The following is a 23446-nucleotide window of genomic DNA, read 5'->3' as shown; positions in this document are numbered from 1 at the left end:
AGCTGCACGTTTTATGCTCTATCTTCCTAGTAACTCTTAACAAAATCCAAAAACTTTTGCTTGCTGAGGCTCAGTTATTTTGATTAAAATACTAACTTTAGGGATGTTATTCAGAAGCTGAGCCTGCTTCCTCATCTGTACAATGGTATCACTTCCACGTTACAGCTGTGTCAGGCTCAGGTATTTATAGAAAGCCTAGTGTAACACTTGGCAGGGCAATTACTTCAGTGTCAAGAACAGAACACTATCCACTTATAAAAAGTTTACATATCCTAAACATTTGTAGCTCTGATTTGTTTATGACACATTGCTTTGATGGTGCCAGTCTGAGATTCTGTCACCAGCCCAAGCCAAGCCTGAAATCAATTTACAAACCATTATCATCACCACCCAGTGGAACATCCATCAGAATCTTCTGAGGCATTCTCCTTCACAAGCAAGTAACCCCACCTCAACCTTCAGAGACTGCCCCGTGTCTCCTTTTACTAGTGATTTGTGGCTCTAAGGGCAGCAGCTGGGTCTGGCACAGAGCCAGCAGGCACTCATGCTTGTGGAAACAGACTTCTTATGGGGAGCTCACAATTGACAACTCTCTGAGAAAGGATAATTTCAAAGGGTTCCAAGAACAAAAAAATCTAGTCACTCACTCTCTTATAGGGATGTAAAACTAATAATGCTCAAGAACAAATGATGGAACCCAGATTATGAACTCCAGCTAGAAACCGCTGTATCCTACCCTCCCTCTCCCAAGGGCTACTTGGAGAAGGAAAAAGGGCCGTCAGTCATAATATAGGCATGTGATGAAGGTAAGAGACGAAACAGAATTATACTTTATTCCATCTGCCAAACTTCAGAGAGTAAGAATCAGACAAACATTCCACTGGGCAGCCAAGGCCCTGGTAGGCTCGGTGGGATTACAAACTCCGGCTCCCTCAACGTCTGGTTTAAGCTTCTTCCTCTGAAAGATACAAAATGTTAGAGAGATGAGCCATGTTGAACCGGTGAACTGCTTATGATTTTCCACACCACCGCTCAGAGGTGAAGCCTCTCAGAGCCTCACAGGCTGACAGAGAGTTCCTTCAGTCACCAGCTGCTGAAGCACAAAAGAGCTTTAAGCCCATGTAACTAACCTGGAGCATCTTTTCTCCTTCAAATCACTGGCTGACATCAGGGACTTCCATGGCCTTTCTCTACATGCTTCTTCCTCACCCTAGCCTCTACAGACCACTCTCCTCCCCAACCCCTTCATGTGATCTAAAGGCTCTTGAAGCAGCTTTTGGAGCCAGAGAGAATGCTACTCCCGAGTCAAGTCTCAGGGAACTCGCAAAAAGTTCCTCCTCAACCGTGGCTCCAGACCTTGGTCCCCAGCCCGCCTGCAGCTCACGCTCGACTTCAGAAAGGGCTGGTTACCAACCTTCCTCTTCCTCCTCCTCCTCCTCCTCGTCCTCCTCGTCCTCGTCGGAGCTGAAAGTGCCGTCGGGCAGGCTGTAGACGCGGATGACCTGCTTGTTGGGGTCCTTGAGGATGAGGTACTTGCCCTCCTCCAGCTTCATGCAGATGTCGATGACGCAGCGCAGGATGCCCCAGGCATTCTCCACGCTCAGGTTGATCTGGCTGGCAAACTCATTGGGTTTGAACTGCTGGGTGCCCAGGATGACGTGGCGTGAGGAGTCTTTCACATGGTACCGGGACACGTAACTAGTGGGGGGAAAGGGGTATTAGTGGTGGGGGCAGGCCAGCACAGAGATGCAACACGTGGGGTCGAATGTCAGTTAATGGTGACACCTGGTCTGATGCTTTTCCCAAGGGAAAAGGAAGAAGGCAAGCCCTCGTCTCCCCACCCGCAGACCCCTCCTTCCAGAAGATGAGTTCACAACCCTAGACAGGAGTCTCACCCAAGCTTGAGGTACTCTGATCCGGCCAGCAAAGCACAGCAGGTCCATCGGGCCAACTTGTAGCTGTTGTTCTTCAGCTCGGTGGCAATGACAGCCCCTCGCTGAGAGTCCAGCTTCTGACGCCAGTCAACACCATTACAGTGCTGCAGAAAGCAAGCCCTGGTCATAGGAGCAGAGGCGGGCTCCTACTGTCCCAGGTCTGGTACCTCCCCTGGCCGAGAAGGAACTCCCAAGTGGGTGTGACTAGGAAGTGGGCGAGTCCGCAGTAAACCAGAGGTAAGACTGTCATCATTTAAGAGGCAAACACTCGATCCCTCCCTTGCACAGCCTGCGACACAGCAGGCACTCAACAAACTGTAATTCCTCTCTTCGTAACAGCTTATCTAGACAAGGACACATGCACACAAGTTAAAAACAAGTGCCACACAAATGGCAGAGGCAAGTGTTTACTATGTGTTGTGTGATAAGGAAGGATTTCACAAAGGAAGGGCAATAGCTAACCAGACAGAGAACAGTGGCAGAGGCTGGAGGTGGACTGATCTGAGAGGCACGGAGGAAAAGACAGGCTGGGTTAGTCGTGGGGAGGGGGCGGGGTGGAAGCCTGCAGAGGGTGAGGTCAGAGTTGGCCCTTGTATATGTACATATACATACAGACAAAGCAGAAAGAGACCCCAGAGATCATCTTCTCTGACCACCTCTTTTATAGATGTGGGATCTTGGACTAGTGAAGTGACTAGCTGAAGGTCACATGGCAGAGATTCCCAAACTGTCTTGGTTCATGGCGACCCTAGGCCAAAAGAAATACCAAAGAGTTCCTTTTATTAAGTAGTTTGGTCCAAAGCACTTAGGAATAGTATTCTGACAGACACTTCTGTGTTTCCTTCAAAAGATAAAAACACCCTGCAGTACCCTTGTCAGTTTGCTGTGGCATTTTAAAAGTCTTTCCACAAATCTGTGCTGCCTGATGGAAGTAGTGTTTTGGAGGATTAATTGGCAGAGATAAATTGAACGGGGTCGGGGGAGAATTAGGGCAGTCTAGGAGACAAATGCAAAATACGAGGCATAATAAACAGGGTCCTAACGTGGGTGATGATGTTAGCGAGCAGACAGACCACACCGGACAGCAAAACAGAAGCATGCAGAGGAGGAGTGGGGGATATCTGCGGCTCTGAGCCAAGTGAGCAGGAGAAAGACACAGTGATGGGACAGCCAAGCCAGAGGCAACAACGGAAACGGGATATAGAAGGGCAGGGCATTTTAGCAGAAAAACAATGAGGGGGAGTCAAAGATAGATTCGAAGAGTCATTTTTAGAGTTCCAGGTTGAGGCTCAGGGTAGGTAGAATTCTAAGATGACCCCAAAGACCCTTGCCCTCGCAGAATCCCCTACTCTTGAGTGTGGAGGGAACCTGTGACTATGAGGAAACATCACTCCCACAATTATGTCACCTTACATGTTAAAAGGATTTTGTAGATGTAATTAAGGTCACTTAAAATAGGGAGACTATCTGGATGGCCTCACCTAACCACAGGAATCTTTTAAATCTGGGTGCAGAGACCAGAGACAGAAGGATAGAGATTCGAAACACGAGAAAGATTTGATGTGCTATTGCTGGTTTGAAGATGGAGGGGGCCACGTGGCAAGGAATGTTGGTGGCCTCTAGGAGCTGAGAGGTCCCAGCTAACAGCTGGCAAGAGAACGGGGGGACCTCAGTCCTACAATTGCAAGGAACTGAATTCTGCCAACAACTTGAATGAACTTGGAAGCAGATTTCCTTCCAGAGCCTCCAGATGAAAACTCAGTTCTGCTGACACCTTCATTTCAACTTTCTGATACTCTGAGCAGAGAACCAAGCCACACTATGCTGGACTTCTGACCTACCAGACTAGGAGCTAACGGATGTCGCTTTAGCCTCTAAATGTGTTAACTTGTTATGGATGGAAAAGAAAACTAATACAAGGCTGTATAAAGAATTATAGCAAAAAGAGCTGTGGAGAGGACTGACTCCAGGAAAAGGCTCTCCTGGGGGCCACAAGGCGGGGAGCCAGCAAAGAAAACATGTGAAGGGAGCCGAGAAATGTGGGCAACTAGAGTAATGCTGCGGCACTGAGGGCAGAGCCACACAGACACAGCAATGCGGAATGCCACAGGGAGGCCACGGTGGACAGTCTAAGAAAAGGCCACTGGCCCCACAGCTAAGTTTGCAGCAAACCTCCCAGTGTGCTCTTCCAGCAGGGGATGGGGGCTAAGGAACACGTGGGAGGGGAGACTCAGCAGCGTTAATACGAATCCCTTGGCTCTGATGAAGGCAGACTGCAATGGCCTGCAGCGTGCCGACTCGTTAGACTCGTTCCACACAGGTTTGGCCTCGGAGCTAGCCTTCCCCCCGAGGACCCTTTATTCTGTATAGCAGCACGCAGGAGCACTGCCACCTACTTCAAATTCAGGCACATAATCCTGGGCAGCTCCAGAAAGGATGTAACAGCCCAACAATCACGGAGCACCAGCGAGAGAGAAGGGAAAGAGGAGGAAAAACAGGAAGCACGTTTCATTCAGGTGCCTCCTGAGGAGTCAAAGCCAAGCTAATCTCAGAACCTCTGAGTCAATAAGTGAAGGAGTTAGAAAAAGAATCAGAAGGTTGAAGAGAAAGTAGAGGCTGCAGCAAGTGAAATGACATGTCAAAAAGAGCTGCCAGGCTCACAGGAAACCTGCCAACCCAGACAATAAGGAAATCACAACAAGACGCTTGCGGAGAGCAGACGCCAATGGGAGGTCAGAACGGAGCAGAGAGGGAGAAAGTACTGGAAGAAGAAGTTACCCTCACCCACACACATGCTCTTTCTCAATGAGGAACAGAGGGGAGAAAGAACTCAGAAGACAAAAAAAACAGAAAATCTCGGAAGCTCTCTGAGTAACGCAAGGGGAAAAGAAACCAGGCTCACAAACGAGGGCCTGTGCAACGCGCCCTCCAGGAAGCGCCCCGCTGAGGGTGGCGGAGGGGCACCTCACCCTGGAATCCCACTCGTTGAGGGTCTTGATGTTGATGAAGGACACCTCGCCGTTGGCGCCAGTCATAACGCCGTCGTGCTCACAGCGGACGATAAGGTCGATGTCGTCTCCGAGCTTCCACCTGCGATAGCTGCAATAAAGGAGGAACTCACGTGGTGACCCGGGATCCTGAGTTTCAGATGCCACACGGGGCAGGGGCCGCACACCCCACCAGAACGCTGACGTACCGGTATGCAACAGAGGCTATTTCGTTCTTATCCATGTCGTCCTCCACAAACGGGTTTGGGTTGGGGAAGTTGTATCTTTCTTTCCCCTGCAAAAATGGCAAAGGCGTCATGAGACAGCGCCAACTTGTCGCCTAGCCAAGCAGCCTGACCCCTGAACCTCTGCTTAGTTACAGCTCCGGCTGGGTCCCTGGAGCCCTTGAGGAGGCTCTGGGTTCACTGTGTGTCGTGTGCCTATTCCCCCTCCTGACTGCAAGCAAACACCCCATGAATCACGACACAACAGCTAGCGTGTACCGAGCTTACATGTGTGCACTGCGTGCTTCACGCATCTCATTTAGAGCAACCCCGCCCCTCCTGTTTCCCTTTTCTCCCTAGCACACATCCATGTACTGAGGGCTTATTGTCTTTTCTCCTCCGTATAATGAGGCTTCCTAAGGGCAGGAACTCTGTTTTGCTCACTGCTGTATCTCCAGCACCTAAATGGTGTATTTGTCAAATAATTGAGGGAATCTTCACAACCTGTCTATGTGAGACAAGTATTATTAGTATCCCAACTTCACAGGGAAAGACGTGCCCGACACAACAAAGCTGTGACGCCGTGGATCTAGGCGTCAAGCCAGGCCGCCTGGCCCCACTCAGAAGGCCTCTGCGACAAAACGGGGCCCATCTGTCCCGCTCAATCCCACAAGCCCAGAGCCCACCACCAAGCAGCTGCTCAATGGACAGTAGCCGACAAAATAAAAACGAGTGCCCAAGTGCTCTCGCGTCCTCACCATCCTCAAGCACTGCTGGGAGAAGTTGTGGTTGATGTAGGTTGCTTCCATGGCCAGGTTGCGGGGCGAGTTGAAGGAATTACCTTCATCCTGAGGGGGCTCGTTGGCTGTTTCACTCACTGTCAGGAGGTCTGCAAAAGCGGCAGCAGGGTCACTCACCCACGAGATAAAGTCATCAATGACGCGCATGGCACCGCAGGGAGATGCGGCGATCCAAATGACACAGGCCCTTCTTTCTTTGAAATTTTCTTTTTTTTCTTCGTGAGGAAGATCAGCCCTGAGTTAACATCCATGGCAATCCTCCCTTTTGCTGAGGAAGACCGGCCCTGAGCTAACATCTATTGCCAATCCCCCTCTTTTTTTTTTTTCCTTTTTTCCCCCCAAAGCCCCAGTAGATAGTTGTCTGTCATAGCTGCACATCCTTCCAGTTGCTGCATGTGGGACGCGGCCTCAGCATGGCCGGAGAAGCGGTGTGTCGGTGCGCGCCCGGGATCCAAACCCGGGCCGCCAGTAGTGGAGTGCTCGCACTCAACCGCTAAGCCACGGGGCCGGCCCCCACAGGCCCTTCTTTCAAAGAACAGCCATCTACTAACGTGGGTCTCCCACGTGTGGACACGTATGGGAGGAGGGGGAGTGCTCCCGGGTAACTTTCGATATGCTCCAACACTAAATTCAATCATGGTGTAAGACAACTACCCCTTTTTAATCTTTTTACATTCCTCAAGAGAATGTCTGATCTTGTCAGCTTTTTAACCAAGCGAAGGCCTTAGGTCTCAGGTGCCGACTGTAATTATACGGTTTTATTTCATTGCTGTTATTTTTCAGCGACCTGGTTTTCATTCATGGCCATGTGCGTATATACATATATGTATGGTATAAAATATACGTGCATGTAGTTTTCATTGAAGTAAGAAAAAAAAAGGCATCAATTTAAAGAAAAATATTCAGTAAATACTACAGATGGTATGGAGAGACGGCAGAGGTCAGGAGACTGCTAGTCAAATGAGTGACAGGTGGAAGCCTAGTACTGAGGTGCTGTGGGGACGCAGGGTGGACGTCCTGAGGAGGGCCCGCATGCCAGTCCCTCCTCCGTGTCACCGAGGAGGCCGGGAGGGATTCAGGCACGGCTGTCAACACCACGGGGAGACAGACAACTCTCTACCCTTTCTCTAGTACCAAGGAACTGCTCTGAACCAAAAGAAAAACCCAGTGCCTTTGTGTTGTTCCCAGACAGGCTTCCTACCGAAGTCAGAGTTGTCCCTCTTGTCAAAGAAGAGCTTGGAGCCGACTCTCTGGACGACAATGTCCCAGGAATACACGGAGCGGGTGCAGCTCATCAGAGTGGCCAGGATGGCATCAGTGGCAAACACATTCCCCTGAGTCTTTGCCAGCTGCCAAGAGGACAAAAGAGAGCTGTGAGGACAGCCTTTCGTCTAACTGCCCATGTGCCGGGGGGAGGATCCCTCTGTAAACGCTCCTTCACGCCCACACGCACGCGTGCCTCAGTCATTGAGTGCGGCTGCATCACACCAGCCTCTGCTGGCAGTCAGCATCCTGGGGTACGTGGCACTGCAGCTCACTGAGCACTCATGATACCCCAGGAAAGCATTTCACATGCTTCCATCCTCGCCCCAGTGGCACTGTAAGCACAGTGACCCCACATTAGAGAGAGGAAAACAAAGGCCCCAGAGGCGAAGCTGGGAAGCACGGTAGAGCTGGGGTTCGAGTCCAGCTCTGCTCAACACCAACATTTATGGTCTAGCCAGCAAAGTGCCTTTATTTTCATCTAATCCTCAATCCGGCTCAGAAGAATCTTATCTAAAGAGGTTTCCAAGGCCCAAACAATTCATATATATTCTCATGTCCTCTGTTCTGAGGCCTCAGCTGTAGAAGCTGGCAGCATTTCTAACAGGCGCGCCAGCGACAGAAGGGGGCACACACCTTCCGGATGACAGGGTCGTCTGTGGTGGTGACAGTGTGGAAGATGCGCTTGATGCTCCGCAGTGGCTTCTCGCTCCTCGTCGTGATGCGATCAAAAGCTTTATCGTAGTATTCCAGGGCCCCACAACACTCGCTGAGGGGAGAGTGCATGAGACACGCTAAGTGAAGGGGAAGATCACCCACTTCTTTCTCTTAAGCTATGGAACCTGAGGTCTTATCCACAAGTCTAGTATATACGAGAGACGAAAACAGTCTCTGACTAGAACAGGAGATGAACTCAGTGCTAGCTCAGGTCCCTGTCCCCTAAGCTCCTGATACGGCTCCACAGACCAGTGTGAACACAACTGATTCAGCTCACCCTCCCATTTTAAAGACAGGGAGATAAGTGGTTACAGAGGCTTCCGAGGGCACTGACTTCTGGCCTGGCACTCTAGCTCCCTACTAAGTTATTTCCGTGTACTTGACTTTTTTTTTTTAAAGATTTTATTTATTTATTTTTTTCCCCCCAAAGCCCCAGTAGATAGTTGTATGTCACAGCTGCACATCCCTCCAGTTGCTGCATGTGGGACACGGCCCCAACATGGCCGGAGAAGCGGTGCGTTGGTGCGCGCCCAGGATCTGAACCCGGGCCGCCAGCAGCGGAGCGCGCGCACCCAACTGCTAAGCCACGGGGCCGGCCCGTGTACTTGACTTTTGAGATCAGGAGACGTCAGGAGAAGCTCTGCTCCTCCTAAAGAACTGCTATTTTTTTCTTTCTGCCAAAAGAGCTATGTAACTTAATTTTCTCTTTTCTCAGGATTTCAGGAAGCTGCAACGACTCCAGAGTTTAATATCAGCAAATTTCTGCTCTCTTCCCTTCCTCTTTCTGCCAGAAAGAGTTGTATAGTTTAATTTTATTTCTCTTTGGCTCGCAATGCTAGGAAGTTGAAAGAGATCTGAGGTTCAGTATCAGTAAACTTGTTTCTGCCATTCCCCCCTTGGCCTTGATTTTGTAAAACACACCTGTTAATCTTATGCAACATCTTTTGAGTAAGTAGCTTCAAATCCTTTTTGGATTTGGCAAATATTTGGGCAAATATTCACCCCCAGCTGGTCCCCACACGAGAGCGTGGTGGAAGACAGCGAATGATGCCACTTACATGTCCTGCGGCTCCGACACTTCCAGGTAACGCATCTTCATCAACTGAGGAAAGTCCATTTCCTCCTTCACCTCCCAGTCACTGCGGACTTCAACTGAAGAGTCTCGGGGTTTCTGTAGCAGAAAACCACCAGAGGGAAAAGAATTACAGCCAGTGCAAAACATAAGCAAAAGGCAGGTTAACAGTATGAAGGGCTTTTATTCCATAAATACATCTGGAACATTTACTATGTGCCGGCTGTTTCATAAGACAGAACCTCTGCCTCTTAGGAGTCGACAATATAGAAGAGGACAGAAGGGATCAAAAGTTCAAAACAAATGAGAATTTTACTCCCCACTAACGATGTCACCCAGGGATCATCGTCTGTTTCATATCTTTTATAAAAGAGCTGTAGCAGCTCCTTGAGCCTTCTCAGGGCATTAGCTATTTATTCTTGATACAGGAAGCATCCCATCCAGCAAATATAACTTCCCTCTTGCTTACACGTGTCCTCTAGTCTCACAATGTCCACAAACACTTGTACAGGAATGTTCACAGCAGCACTGTTCATAGTAGCAAAAAAGGAGAACCAACTCAAATGTCCGCCAGCTGGTGAACTGATAAACAAAAGGTGGTGTATCCATACAACGAAGGTGGCAATAGATAGGAATGCAGTACTGACACATGCTACACCGTGGACGAGCCCTGAAAACACTACGCTCAGTATAGACGCCAGCCACATAAGATCATGTATCGTATGATTCCACTTAGATGAAATGTCCAGCACAGGCAAATCCAGAGAGAGGAAACACATTAGTAGTAGCCCAGGAATAGGGAGAATAGGGGCTAACTGCTAAAGGGTTCAGGGTTTCTTTTTTGAATGATGAAAATGTTCTGAAACTGAGTGTAGTAATGGTTGTAGAATTCTGTGAATATACTAAAAACATACACGGAACTGTACACTTTAAATGGGTGAATTGTACAGTATGTGAATTACATCTCAATAAAGCTGTTATAAAACAAACAAAATTGAATGCCTAGACAGAATTCTGGTATGGATACACTACCTGTGATTTTTGGTCCCATTTCTGCCTCACTCCAAACTGTTTCTGGAATTTTTTCTGTAGTCGTATACGTTCTCTAGAAAGATAGGAAAACCATGCTTTCACCGTAGCCCTTTAAGTCAGTGGCTTTTTCAAAAGGCAGAAGCTGCCATTCTCTTCAGCTAAACCTCAACATCATCACTGACTTCTCTGAACTGTGAAAAACGGGGGTTTAGTAAGAAAGAACAGACCAAAAGGGTGCACGCTGGAGATGCAAGAAGAGGCACAGTGCCCCAGTACTGACCAGCTGTCTTACTCCATCCGCAGAGGCCGTCCACGGGCAGCCCGGGCCTGGGTGGGGCTGCTGTACCACACGGCTCCAGGGGGCTCCCAGGACCCAGTGTGCACAGGGCCCCCTGGGGTTGTACCGCAACAGAGCTGAGCCTAGGGGAGCTCCACAGCTCTTATCTGCCTTTGTTGCCCTTCAGTGCCCATGTCCACCATGGGCCATTTTCCGCTCACGCTACCTGCTGCAAACTGGCCCTTCTTGGCGAGTGCCGCCAGGGTTGAAAGAGTGGCTTAACCAGCTTTAGGAAGGTTTGTTTTTTGTGACGTGGGGAAGATGGCCATTCTCCTGCTCTGGCCTAGTGATTTCAGAGTATGGTCAGTTCTGGAAGAATAACGTGTTCCGGCAAGATGGGAATCTCACCTCTCCTTCTGCTTGGCGCTCTTAGGAAGGGTCTGCAGGTTGAATTGCAACATGTTCCGTCGGTCTTTGTCTCTGCGGAGGTTCCGCTGGGAATTAGGAAAAAAAATCCACATTAAAGTTTTGGAGATCTGACTTACAGCAGGCAGTGTTTTAACAGGAGAGTAAATGCAGGATGCAAAACCCCAAGTTGCACATTTGACTGCAGAAGCAAGTCTGGGGGCTTCAGTGGAGTAAGTACTTGGAATTATCCTAGATGAATAGTCACACAACCTCTTTTTTATTGAAGTAGGTTTACTAGCTCTTATTACAGAGTTGCAGAATTTGCCTCTTTATGTAATAAGATGAGGCCCGACTGGACCATCTACTTAATAAAGCCTGCACACCACAATTAAGTGAGGCAACAGACACCTTCTTAAGCAGCACAAACATGCCTTCTCAGCGCCGGGGTATGATGTCCTAACCCCTGGTCAACAGAAACCTAAATTATTTAAATGCAACCCTGGCCCTAGTACAAGTTTACTCTGGCACAACTTGTCACTGAACACTTGGGATTCACTAGAAAACCTACGATAACATGCTTTCTTCTCATTCGTTCTCAGAGAGTAGCATTTTTAGCATGTGACAGTCAACAGTAATAGCCCCAAGATAGTCAGACTGCTGGCTCTTGGCCTACCTGTGCAAACCGCATCCGATTCCGCTGGTAGGCGGTCTTCTGCGTGCGCGCTGTATCCACCAGCTGGAAACTCGTTTCATCCTCCTCGTGGAAATAAGCATATTGACTTCCACCACCAAACTGAGAGGAGTACTTATCTGGAGGCAAAGGTGACGTGTGTAATAACGACTATCCACAGACTTTACGAACACACACTAGTCTAAAGCCTTGCTGTTTACAGTGTGGCCTCAGGACCCTCAGCAGTGGCTAGGGCTTCTCAAGACGTGCACTGACACACTCACCTTAGACCACTGAATCAATCAGCATTCGAACAAGATCTCCAGGTGACTCATAGGCACATTCAAGTCTGAAAAGCTCTGGCCTAAAAAACTTTCTAAGTCAAGACAGAGTCTGAGGAACTCAAGACAAGCCCATTTCACTCTCTGCCTTATTCTGTAGGAATACAAGTTAAGATTTACTCTTGCAGGTGAGGCAAATATGGGGCATGCGTACCACCATTTACATCATCTGGTACCCAAGACAGACATATCTAATGGGTACTTTCTTGCCGACCTCAACCTCAAATGATCTTAACTTAGTATTCCAGGTAGCCACTTCCAACGATCTCAACTGGCACAGAGAAAAAAACAACAACCCATTTACTGTATCAGGATCTTAAAATCAGGAGTTGTAAACCTGGGGTCCATTGACTGGCTTCACAGGTCCAGCAAATTCCACACAATGGAATGCCAAATGGGAATGTGTTCAACAGATTTTTAAAAGGGTCTATGGCTCCCCAAAAGTGGAGGAAAAATCCCACTATAACAGGTCAACCTCTTTAATGAACAGTGAGAGTTTGGGGCTATTTCCAAAAACATATGGATACTAAATCCACACTCTAGAATAAGCCCCTAAAAACTATGATTATCAGCACCTCGTTCCCATTCTAGAACGCTTTCAGATGGAGGTTACTAGAAAAAGTAACAATCCTCGCTAGGCCCTGACCCAGGCAGGCAGTCAGTTGGAGAACACTTACTTGTGTACCTCTTATCTTGGTATGTGGCACCCGTCCAGTCTGCAACCTAGTAAGAACAAGGGAGACAGAGCACACAGGTCAACCAGGCAAGTTTCTGTTGACCCAGAAACCCCCAAAAGTGAGGACAGTGTGAGAAAGTATCAGGACTGGCTCACAGCCCTTTGTACGTGCCCAGCTCTCCTACGGCTACTGGAAGTACCCAGAGGTGACAACCCTTCTCAGCTGGTGTCCCTATAAGGAACACAGGAGTTATGCTTTTGAGAGAATAAAACTGAAACGAACTTGTGGAGAGCAGCAGCCACAGCTTAAAAAATTCCGACCCCTGCTGGCAGGCAAGTACCTTTCCTAGCCGGTCTCCTTTGCTGAACGGCTGGTAGGGCATATCCCGGAACTGCTCGGGGACTGCACAGGGACCCCAGCCCGAGGGGTTGTCCTGGATCACAGGTGTCATGAACTTTGCCATCTTCTCAAACCTTAAAGATACAGATAATCCGAGTAGCTGTATGAAGAAAGGTCTTAAAGCACAAAAGGGTTTCTGTTTGAGGTAAGCGAAGACATAAGTGATAAAACTCAAAAAGCAACACGCAAAATGGAGCCTTCAACTGTTGTGCTACCGCTAACAATATTTTCTTGCAGATAATATTGTGAATACTTAAAATTTAGAAGACTGCTGGGGCCAGCCTGGTGGCACAAGTGGTTAAGTGCGCGTGCTCTGCTATGGTGGCCCGGGGTTCGCCGGTTTGGATCCCGGGCACGCACCAATGCACCGCTTGGCAAACAATGCTGTGGTGCTGTGGTGGCGTCCCATATGAAGTGGAGGAAGATGGGCACGGATGTTAGCCCAGGGCCAGTCTTCCTCAGCAAAAAGAGGAGGATTGGCAGATGTTAGCTCAGGGCCGATCTTCCTCAAAAAAAAAAAAAAAAAAGAAGAAGACTGCAAACAAAACTGCCTTACCAGATTTCATAAACTCTATGACACCCACTTTTTTCACTGTAACATCTTTGAGACGAGGCTGCACCTTATGTTTGATGGGGTGTCATATCTTAACTGGCAGTTTCTTTCTTAGTGTTAGATAAAATAACGTGATTCTTAAATTCGGTGGTCTCTCACAGATTTTATAATTTTTTTTTTTATTTATTTTTTCCCCCAAAGCCCCAGTAGATAGTTGTATGTCATAGTTGCACATCCTTCTAGTTGCTGTATGTGGGACGCAGCCTCAGCATGGCTGGAGAAGCAGTGCGTCGGTGCGCGCCCGGGATTCGAACCCGGGTCGCCAGCAGCGGAGTGCACGCACTTAACCGCTAAGCCATGGGGCCGGCCCTCACAGATTTGATGAAACGCAGTAACTTTTTTTCAAGTGTAATCACCACGTTCTGGTTCTCAGAAACACCTTCACCAAGGCATACAATACCCAACTTCCCTAAGCCTCAGTCTCCTCATCTGTAAAATAAATACGATCCTTGTTTTATATATATCACAGAATCATTGTGAAACTCTTATTAGTTAACACACAGGTAAATGCTTTCACTGTAAAACGCCACACAATTACTATTCAGACTTGCAAAAACACATTTACACACAAGAGTGCTAAGAAAAATAGAATCTGTAAATATTATCTTGAAATTCAACTTACTTTTCTTATTCTTCCAATTTTCTGTATCAATGCAAATCCTTATGCAGAACACGTGGACACAGAGCCAAGCAAAAGGTCTGCCAGAAGGCTGAGGAGGTCACCAGAAACCTTAGGTCACAAAAGTGGCCATGCATCCAATGTTCATAAATACCACGAGTACCAAGCATTGTTCCTAGTGCTCACCACGCATAAATTCATTAAAGCCTCCCAACAATCCTGAGGCAGGGGCCAGTATTATCCCTACTTTCCAGATAAGAAAATTGAGGCACAGACAAGATAAGAAATTGCCCAAAGTCGAACTGAAGTGCTAGCTGATGAAAAATTTGAACCCAGCCATCTGGCCCCAGAGTCCACACTCTGCATGATGCTACAGTTTCTCTCCGGAAAGTAAAAACCAGGGGCTCCAGACAGATGTTTGCCTGACAGTTCCTAGCAAAACCTATGCATTTATCATCCACCGTAACTCTCTGAAAATGCTCAGAAGGGGAGGTCCCAGAGGAAAATTCATTACACGAATGTTTCTGGAGGCTGGAGAGCCATCAAAGAGCTCAGGTATACTGAACTTAGTAAACTCTCCTCATTGTCCCATGATGGGGAGACTAAGGCTTCCCACAGAGGTGACACTTGGGTGACAGCAACAGGGAGCAAATCTGGGAGCATCATCCTCCCACTCTGAACCTAAGTTACACTATAGGAAGAGGACTGAGAGAAGGGGTGGTGATCTCAAAACGGTTCACGTTAAATAAGTATTTACTGAGTTCCTGCTATGTGTCAGGCACCACACTAGATGTGTTAACAGCGCTAACTCCCCCATACCTCCACTTTAGAGACAAAAATTTGCAGCTCAGCCAAATCAAGCAGCTGATCTGCCCATCGTTTAAACGTAATTTAATCTCCAGGGTTGTCTGCCATCAATCCAGCATTCTTCCCATCGTATTATGGCTGGACAGCAGCCTGAAATACCTGGGGTTCTAGACCACACCTAATAACACAGCAACGAAGTCTCGAAACACGCTGTTTTGAACATTCAGTTGTTCTGTCACAGCTCAAGAAGGAAAGAGGCCCAAGGCTTGACATGCACTTCTCCAGGGAGTGGGAGTAAGTCCCCTGGCTTCAGCACATGGGAAACAGAGTGAGAGAAATGGAACCAGCAGGACAAACGGAGCCGTTCAGTTAAATCGGAGTGACAGCTGTACCGGCTACAGGGGCGGGATGGGGCGGCACCGACAGGGCAGTGAGAAGGAGCCCTGGGTCTAGCAGGCCACCGTATTGTGTAGATCGTCAAGGCCACTGCAGATCGTACACCATCGATCCCTAGGGGGAGGGCGTTTCAGATCGGAGATCAATCGACTCCCTTCTAGCCTTCTATCTCACAGAAAAGGGAAGGAAGCCTCGGACAGTGAACTCCTCAGAGCAGGGTCGAATATCGCTCAGCCTGGCACCCCCAGTACCTCACTCGGAAACTCAGAAACGCTTTGGCCACTTTAAAAAGCCCCTGAGAGCCAGCGGGCTTAAATGAGATTATCAGATTCCCCCAGCCCGTGGCCAAGAAGCGGAGCCTAGGGCCAGGGCCCTCACCCCCAGGGCCGTGCCCTGCATCCCGCTGCGCGCCGGGCTTGGGGCCCCCGAAAGTGGATTCCTGCCCCGCCCAGCGGAGGGAAGGCACTGGCAAAAGGGGACGTACAGCAGGTCTCTTCCGGGGGCCCCCGAAGGCCGGGCCCAGCCCAAGCCGGCCCTGGAGGTCCGCGGAACTTTACAGAACCCGCCGCTCACCTGCAACAGCCTCGGGCGGCCCAGATGGCGAGGGATGGTTCGGGCCGGGGACTTCGCCACCGGCTACAGCTCGATGTACCAGGAAAAGAGAAAAAGTGCGCGCGCAGAGGCCGGCGCCGTAAACACGACCGGCGCTGTCGTAAACTGCGCTCCAGCTTCCTCCGGGTTCGACGGCGGGACACACGAGTCGTAAAGCGAAGACGCACCCGGAAATTCGTCACTGCTCTGTGAGAGGTGTCCTCGTTAGCCTCTGAGGCGCCAAGACGCAAGAAGAGTGTTTACAGTTACGTCACGGGGCATCCGGCGACGCCCCGAGAGGGCGTTCAGGATTGTTGAAACGTGGCGGCCGTGCAATCCAAGCTGGAGGCAGGGAGCGGCTGCCAGCCCCTCTGTGTCCCACAATGCTTCACGGGGCTCTCCGGCCCCTCTGTATCCCACAATGACCCGGGGCTCTTGCCTTCTTCACCCAATCGTGTGGTTCGGTCCTCACCGCTAGGGGGCGGCCGAGTGTCTCGGGAAGATTTTGTTGCTATCCTCCCTCCTCCTGCTCTGACAGCTTAGGAAACTGAGGCCCAGAGGTGGGAAGTGACCTACGTGTACAGACTGCTAGTTTAGGAAGTGGCTGCCAGGGTTCAAACCATACTCCCACAGTTCTCAAACTTTATTGTACGACAAAGATTTCTGGAGTGCTAATTTGGGAAATGCAGATTCCGAGTCTCATCTCCATAGATTGTGCTTCAAGACGTCTAAACGGGAGCCCGGGAATCTGCATTTTAATTAACAGCTGTGATTCTGAAATGGCGACTCAGGAACCGCTTTTCTACAGTGGGCAACAATGTTGTTCTTTCCGCAACTCCGAACCTTCGAGTTTGTCCTGGAGTCTTAGTGGGGAATTGCAAAACGTTGAAAGAAGAGTCTGAGGGCGTGATTTTCTTCAAACCTCAGATCCTTTTCTGCCTGGTCTCCTAAGTTTCCTTGTCAGTATCCCAGCGAGGCTCCTTTATTGGGAAATATATCTGCTATTAGACAGATCTGTACTCTCGGCTCTGCCGCTTTCCAGCTGTGTGACCTTCACATCTCTGAGCCTCAGTTTCCTTTTCTGTAAATTGGAGATAATAATAAGGGGGTGCTGTGAGGGTAAAAATAAATGTGCGTGAGAATACTTAGTCATCCCACTTACCAGTTGGGTGAACTTGCACAGGTTATTCCATCTCTCTAAACCTGCTTCCTCATCTGTAAAATGAAAATGTTAATAGCAGCATCTGTTTCCACACGTTCTCTTCCAATCGGCTCATCTTCCAGTTTTCCTAATTTTTGTTAACAGTACCCAGTGCAAAACCTTGTAGTCATCATTGGTAGTTCCTTTTCCCTTTTCCACCACACTGAATCCTTCGCTAAGTCCTCTTTATTCTACTTTCAAAGTACATCTTGAATGCTACCCCTTTCCCCCACCATGTCCAGCCTCGTGCTTGGACCCCCAGTGTGCACTTTTGTTCCTCTAGGGTTCCTTCTCCACATAGTGGTCAAGGCCATCTGTTCACAAGCTTGCAGCAGCTTCCCATTATGTGCTTAGAGTGAAACGTGAATGTCTTCCTTGGGCTGTCTGGTCCCTGGCTACCTTTCAACTTTATATCCTGCCATTCTGTACTCACTCTGCTCTAGCTACCATGGTCTTCTTTTTATGCCTCAAATACACCAGCCTCATTTCCGTCTCAGCAGGCCCTCTGCACTTGCTGTGTCTTCTTCGTGGTGCACTCTTCCCCAGATTTACCCATGCCTGGCTTGGTCCCATGATCCGTGTCTCTGCTCAGGAGTTATCCCCTCAAGAGATCTTCCCTGACCACCATTCCTAAAACAGCTGCTCCTCCCTCCATCCTTCCGCACCCTGTTACTTTGCTTCATTTTCTTTGTAGTTTTCATCACTCTGAAATATTGTTTCCTTGTTTAGGCTCTGTCTCTCTCTTGCAGAGTGTAAGCCCCACAAGAATAGAGGTTCTGTCTCTCTTACCTAGAACAATGCCTGGTAATACATGTTTGTTGAATTGTTGAATGAATGGGTAGGGGTTTTGTGAGAATTAAACGAGAAAATGAATTTAGCATATTACCCTGGCACGTACATAAATATTCAATGTTAGTATAATTAATATCAATAGTAAATTGTAATATGTTCTAAAATGCAAAGAGAGATGTATTTTTGCTGAATTGCTTGGATCATGTCTTTTGTTTTCTTCTTCTTCTTTGTTTTTTTGCTGTGGGCCCACAGCCCATCTGCTGCAGTCTCTCTCGTGTCAGAGTTTAATCATCTTTCCCATGGTTTGGCCCAGACGTCCCTGCCCACCCCAGATGGAGAAGGGTTTGGAGAGTCCAGTCTCGTTCTCAGTAGTGGGTCCCTGGGTGTGGGTGGAGATCTCGCCTCCCTTCCTCCTCACATCTGACGCCCCTGCTGCCTCCTTCTGCCTAACCCACTGTCCGTTGTCCAAGCGCAGCTGGAATGACTGTCCTTTACATTAGATCAGAGCATGCACTCCCTCCCTCCCTCCCCTCTTTGAAGCCTTTCAGTGGCTTATCTTTATCCTGAGAACAGAAGCCCATACTCTGTTCTGTGGTCTGCAAGTTTCTGAATGGCAGCTTCCTCTTTCTGGGTCATACTCGGGCTCATTCCTGCCTTGAGACCTTTTCGCCTGCTGTTCTCTGGTGCCTGGAATGCATGTCCCCTAGATCTTCACCAGCCTGCATGCTCAGCAAACAGGCGTTTCCTGACCGCCCCTCTGAGTGGCCTTGCGCTGTCCTCATTCACTCTCTTGCTCACTGAGTGCCTGATACGATTCCAAGAACTTCTGTTAACTCCTGCAGTTCCCGCCACAGCCCGTGAGGCAGGGCCTGCTGTTCTTCCCATTTTACAGATGAGGAGATGGAGGCATGGGGAAGTGCCCCGGGTTCAACAGTGTGTGGTGAAGCTGGGGGTTCAGACTCAGGAGGCCGCCTCGCTCCCTCTTCTTCCACATATCCCGTTAGTGTGTCACCAGATGACTAACGTTTACCTCTGCTAAAATAATCTTGTCTGTTGACTTGTTTACTTATTTATTGTCTCCTTGTTAGAACATAAGCCTCATGAGAGGTGGGATCTTATATGTCGTGTTCACTGCTGGTTCCCCAGCGCCTAGAGTGCTGCTTACCACATAGTGGGCGCTTGGAAGATGTTTGTTGGGTGGATGAGTGACCTCTGAGGACAAGTTCTCTCCTCCGTGTGTCCACGACACTTGGCAGAGCCCTCTGTTATGCTTCTGTTACCAGTGTCCCCACCTCTCCTACCCCTGCCTGGGTTCCCCCAGCACGGGGCTGCGTTATTCCTGGAGGAAGCCCCGTGGCCCAGCACAGTGCATGACACACAGAGCGCACCCAGGAAACGCTTAGTGAATCCGGGGCCTCCAGATACTGCTTTTAGAGGCTGTAAAATAAAAAACTCAACATTCATGCCAGAAAAGCGTACATTTGAGGGCAGGTACCCTTTTCTCAAAAGGAGACTTCACAGCATCTTTCCAGTTTGGAGAAGCGTAAACAGTGTCTTTGGGCAATTAAATGACTCACTTTTCATTATTGCTAATAATGGCTAACATCAGCACAGCAGTTCATAAGTGACAGAGTCCTTTGCTGTTGAAGTCAATGAGTAAAAGGATCAACATTGTCAGAGGTCGTTATTTAACTTGCATACTGAGGGCCACCCTCTGCAGCAGGACTCTGTGGGTGTAATGATTGAGTGAGATCCTTGTCTTCACAAGCTTCCCGTCCAACTGAGGGAGTGACTGCAAAGCATTTTCTAAGCTGAGAAAGGGGGACCCACAGGTGCCCGCCAGGCCCTCCGTGTACATCCCTTCATGTCATGTCTAGAGGAGAGAGGCACCGTTACTGCTCTTTTCTCATCAGCCTTTTGTGCTGTTCTGTCCTGTCCTGTCCCTTCCAAGTAAGACAAACGCATTTTCTAATAGGAAGCTCCGATGCCTTAAAAAGGGGAAGTAGCATTTATTGAGTGCTTACTACATGTCAGGCCCTGTGCTAGTGCTTTACGTAAATCATCATCTCTCTGATTCTTTCTAAGAGCTCTCGGAGACAGGCATCGACCTCCCATTAACACAGGTGGGGAGAAGCAGGCTCAGGGGAGTTGGGTACCGGGCCCAGGGAGTAAGTGGCCGAGCCAGGATCTGAGAGCACCTTTGTGTCCTCAAAACCTCCCACCCTTACAGGGTGGTGGAGGAGGCTTTCTTGAGATTTGGAAGGTTCTCTTTCTGGCCTCCCTCCTCTGTCTCTTGCCTCTGCTCTCTAATTTCCTCAGACCCTTCCTATCCTGCATCTCAGTGGCAGCTCCAGAATTTCCCCAGGGAGGGGCTTAGTGACAGCAATCTGGTGGAAAGGGGGAGCCCTGGGCTTGTTCGAAGCCGCATCTGCATAGCAGATGCCCTGTTTGTACTGAGGTTATCCTTTTACTGGGGGAAGGCGCTCTGGAGGTTGTGAGCGCCTGAGCCTGCTCCTAAGCTGTCTTTTGGCAAAACTGCTGAGCATCCAGACAGAACAGAGCTGGGAGAATGGGAAGGGACAAGAGAACAACCATTGATTTCCCAACCACTCTGGATGCGCAAGGCATCTCATGTGTTTGGATTATTCTAGACTGAGTGAAGGGTTGTTGCCAGAATCTGTAGTGTCCTCTGAGGACTTGGCCAAGTATAGGGTGACCATATAATTTGCCATCCAAATTGGGACACTTTTGGGAGAGAAAGGGGTCATTCTTGATAATGATGCCAGACAAAAGGCGTAAACTGGGACTGTTCTGTGCAAGCTGGGAGGTGTGATCACCCTAGGGGAAGGGACATAAAATTGCCCTCTGTTCTGGTTATCTATTGCTGTATAACACTTCCCTCCAAAATTCGGCAGCTTAAAACAACCACAACCCTTTTATTATCTCTCTTGATTTCTGTGGTCAGGAATTTGTGAAGGGCTTGGCTGAGTGGTTCTGGCCTGGGATCTCTCAGGCTCTTGTGGTTAGATGTGGGTGGAGCTGGAGAGTTGGGGGCTGGATAGACATTCCTCTTTCTCTCTCTCCATTTAGTCTTGGGGTCTCTCTATGCACTAAGTCCACATGGAGAGTTTGGGCTTCCTGACCACATGGCGGCCTCAGGGCAGTCAGACTACTTCCATGGGGGCTGACAACTTCCAGAATAAGCATTCTGGCTAACAAGCTGGAAGCTGCATGTCTTTCTATGATCTAGTCTCCAAAGTTATGCAGCATCACTTCCACCCCTTCTATTGGGTACCAGCTAGTCACAAGCCTGCCCAAAGTCAAGGCAGAAGGTTCTAGAAGAGCATGTGGAGTGGCAGATATTGTTGTGGCCATCTTAGGAGCATAAAATCTGCCACAGATATAAACTGGCCTTTTCTAAGAGTCACCAGCTGGTTGTCTGCAAATGTGTGATTGAAGAGTTTGAGGCACATCAAATGCCAGAGGAAGTTTCTGAGCAAGTCTGGCTGGAGGAGTCTTGGAGTGTGATCATGGTTTATCAAGGGAGACCTGATCAGAAGGAAGGGAGGAATGAATGGAAATATAGGGAGGGGAGAGTCACGGAGCCAGAGGCTGGCGTTATCCAGGGAGTGGGTTCTTGGCTGCATTGGCTGGGGCATCATCTTCATTTCCTGGGCAGGGCTGTCGCCTCTAGCTGATAACTCCTTCTTCAGAACAACACTGTCCCCTGTTCGGACTCCCTGCCGCCAAGCTGCCATGTCAGACCGTGAATCCTCACAGCGCTTTTCCTGCAGGGAGGTGTGTGCTGGTCAGGCTGATGAAAGCACCCCGTCCTGCTGGCAGTTGGTTTCTTGTGCTCTCCATTTATAGACGGATCATCTGTTTATGCGTCAGCCTCACAAGATGGGCTAAAGGGAGTCCGCCCCCGCCTTGTGCGCAGATACACCCCCAACTGCGACGGATTCACCAAGGTCTCCTCATGGGGGCCTGTCGGTGTGGCCAGCCCTCTTTCCCCTGCAGCATCCTGCGTCTCCTCGTGCACCTTCTAAGAACCACCGCAGGGGTTATCACCCCGTTTTATAGACGAGAAAACTGAGGGGCCGTAGGGAGACGTGTCCTGCCCCAGGTCAACCAGCTGGCCAGGGTGCAATTGGAATGGAAGCCGGGTGTGCCTAGAGCCCAAGCTGGCCCTCAGACCCAACTCCAAAATCCAAAAAGCTCTGAAAACCAAAAGCTTTTTCACGAGGTTGGGGCATTTAACGGCAAACCTGATGTGAATGGGACGTGAAGTTATTTATAGTCTTTATTTTATCCCACTTAGTATGAATATTTATATGTTTTGATGCAGAAAAATTAAAGGGTTTATAGCGTACTGCCCCAGAGCTCGCTGGGCATATTACACAATATACAGTAGACCCGCTAGAAAACCTTTCTGAAATCCAAAGAATTCTAGGTTGTCAAACACATCAAGCCTCGAGGGTTTCAGATGAGGAAATGTGGACTCGTGCCAAACGTTTCTGTCTCAGCAATGACGCAGAGATCACTACCCCCATTTTATAGATGAGAAAGACTGAGGGCAGGGGATACAGTGCCCTGGGCAGACTCTGTGAAACCACAGCATTTTATCATCCTGTTGGAGGGTGTGCCAGGAGGAAGGGAAGCCTTTGAGTCCCAAGCCCACCCCAGCCACCCAACAGCCTTGTCGCCCTAGCAAGTTTTTAAAAATAGAAAACCTGGAAGGATTAAAGCCCCAAAGGATGCTTGAGGTCCCCTGAGAGAAAGGGAGGCTTGCTGTACGTTCCGATGGCCAGCATCACGTTTATTTCTCATCTCAGCTGGATGTACACTCAGCCGTCACAGGATCGGTTCTCAGAATAGAGAGGTACCTGTTGAATCATCCACCCCACTTCCTGCCTCGTGCGGGCATCTCTCCAAGTGCTGAGCCATCCGCTTCTCTGCTGTGGCCCGAGATATATCAGGATTTGCAGCCCTGGTGACGGGAGACAAAATAGACTCCCATTTCCTTCAGAACCATTTAGCTGGTTTAGAGAGTGCTTTCCTATTTCAACGGGTTGAGCAATAACCAGGCCTCTCCTTGGCTCCTTCTCTCTGCCCTGTACACTTTCTTCTGTTGGACACTGGGGCTTGGTGTCCCAGGGACAAAGGTACACACTGATTTTGGCTTGATCTGGCTGTGTGGTCGTGGACTGGTAGGTGCCCCTGTCTGAACCTTAGGTCCACTTTCTGCAGCACATGTGTTGTTCTCTTCTCTGTTGGTGCCACATGCCCACTGTCCTTAGGAGACCATGCCTGGCAGGTGCCAGGTGACTGCAGGTGATAATTAAGGGAGTCTCATGCAGCAATGCAAGCAGATGTCTGTGGAGACAGACTGCCTGAATTTGAACCCTAGTTTACCACTAGTCACCTGACCTTGGGCAGGTCGTGTGACCGTCTGAGCCTCAGCTGCTTCATCTGTAAAATGGACAGAATCACAGTAAGTAGGTGGTGAGACCTAAGTCAGATAATATGTAAAGTGCTTAAAATAGTCCCTGGTGTGCAGGAAACCCTTAGTTAATCCATGCCACTTGGATTAGCATGGTCACCAGAAGCCTGTGGGGGCTTTGAT

The 23446-nt window shown here is 49.2% G+C and overlaps 1 protein-coding gene across 3 annotated transcripts; it reads right to left on the bottom strand.

Moving 5' to 3' along the window:
* Positions 1 to 801: 801 nt before the first annotated feature.
* Positions 802 to 15918, bottom strand: EIF3D (eukaryotic translation initiation factor 3 subunit D). Of its 3 annotated transcripts, none has more exons than XM_058568435.1 (16): positions 15810 to 15918; positions 14037 to 14124; positions 12743 to 12875; positions 12403 to 12448; positions 11388 to 11524; positions 10715 to 10800; positions 10030 to 10102; positions 8984 to 9096; positions 7845 to 7977; positions 7147 to 7294; positions 5904 to 6034; positions 5131 to 5216; positions 4904 to 5033; positions 1896 to 2038; positions 1415 to 1698; positions 802 to 958 (listed from the first exon to the last, which is right to left on the bottom strand). In XM_058568435.1, the coding sequence occupies exons 3-16, from the start codon at positions 12863 to 12865 to the stop codon at positions 945 to 947; spliced, it is 1647 nt and encodes a 548-aa protein (XP_058424418.1). In that variant the 5' UTR covers positions 12866 to 12875; positions 14037 to 14124; positions 15810 to 15918; the 3' UTR covers positions 802 to 944. The 3 variants fall into 3 exon arrangements, with proteins under 3 accessions (XP_058424418.1, XP_058424419.1, XP_058424420.1); XM_058568436.1 differs by lacking the exon at positions 15810 to 15918 and adding an exon at positions 15721 to 15742; XM_058568437.1 differs by lacking the exon at positions 14037 to 14124 and having other exon boundaries at positions 15810 to 15917.
* Positions 15919 to 23446: the final 7528 nt, after the last annotated feature.

The sequence above is a fragment of the Diceros bicornis genome, chromosome 25, assembly GCF_020826845.1.
Source record: "Diceros bicornis minor isolate mBicDic1 chromosome 25, mDicBic1.mat.cur, whole genome shotgun sequence".
In the NCBI taxonomy this organism is placed as follows: domain Eukaryota; kingdom Metazoa; phylum Chordata; class Mammalia; order Perissodactyla; family Rhinocerotidae; genus Diceros; species Diceros bicornis.
Note: the sequence above shows the minus strand (reverse complement) of the source record. Positions and strands in the feature narration are given on the sequence as shown.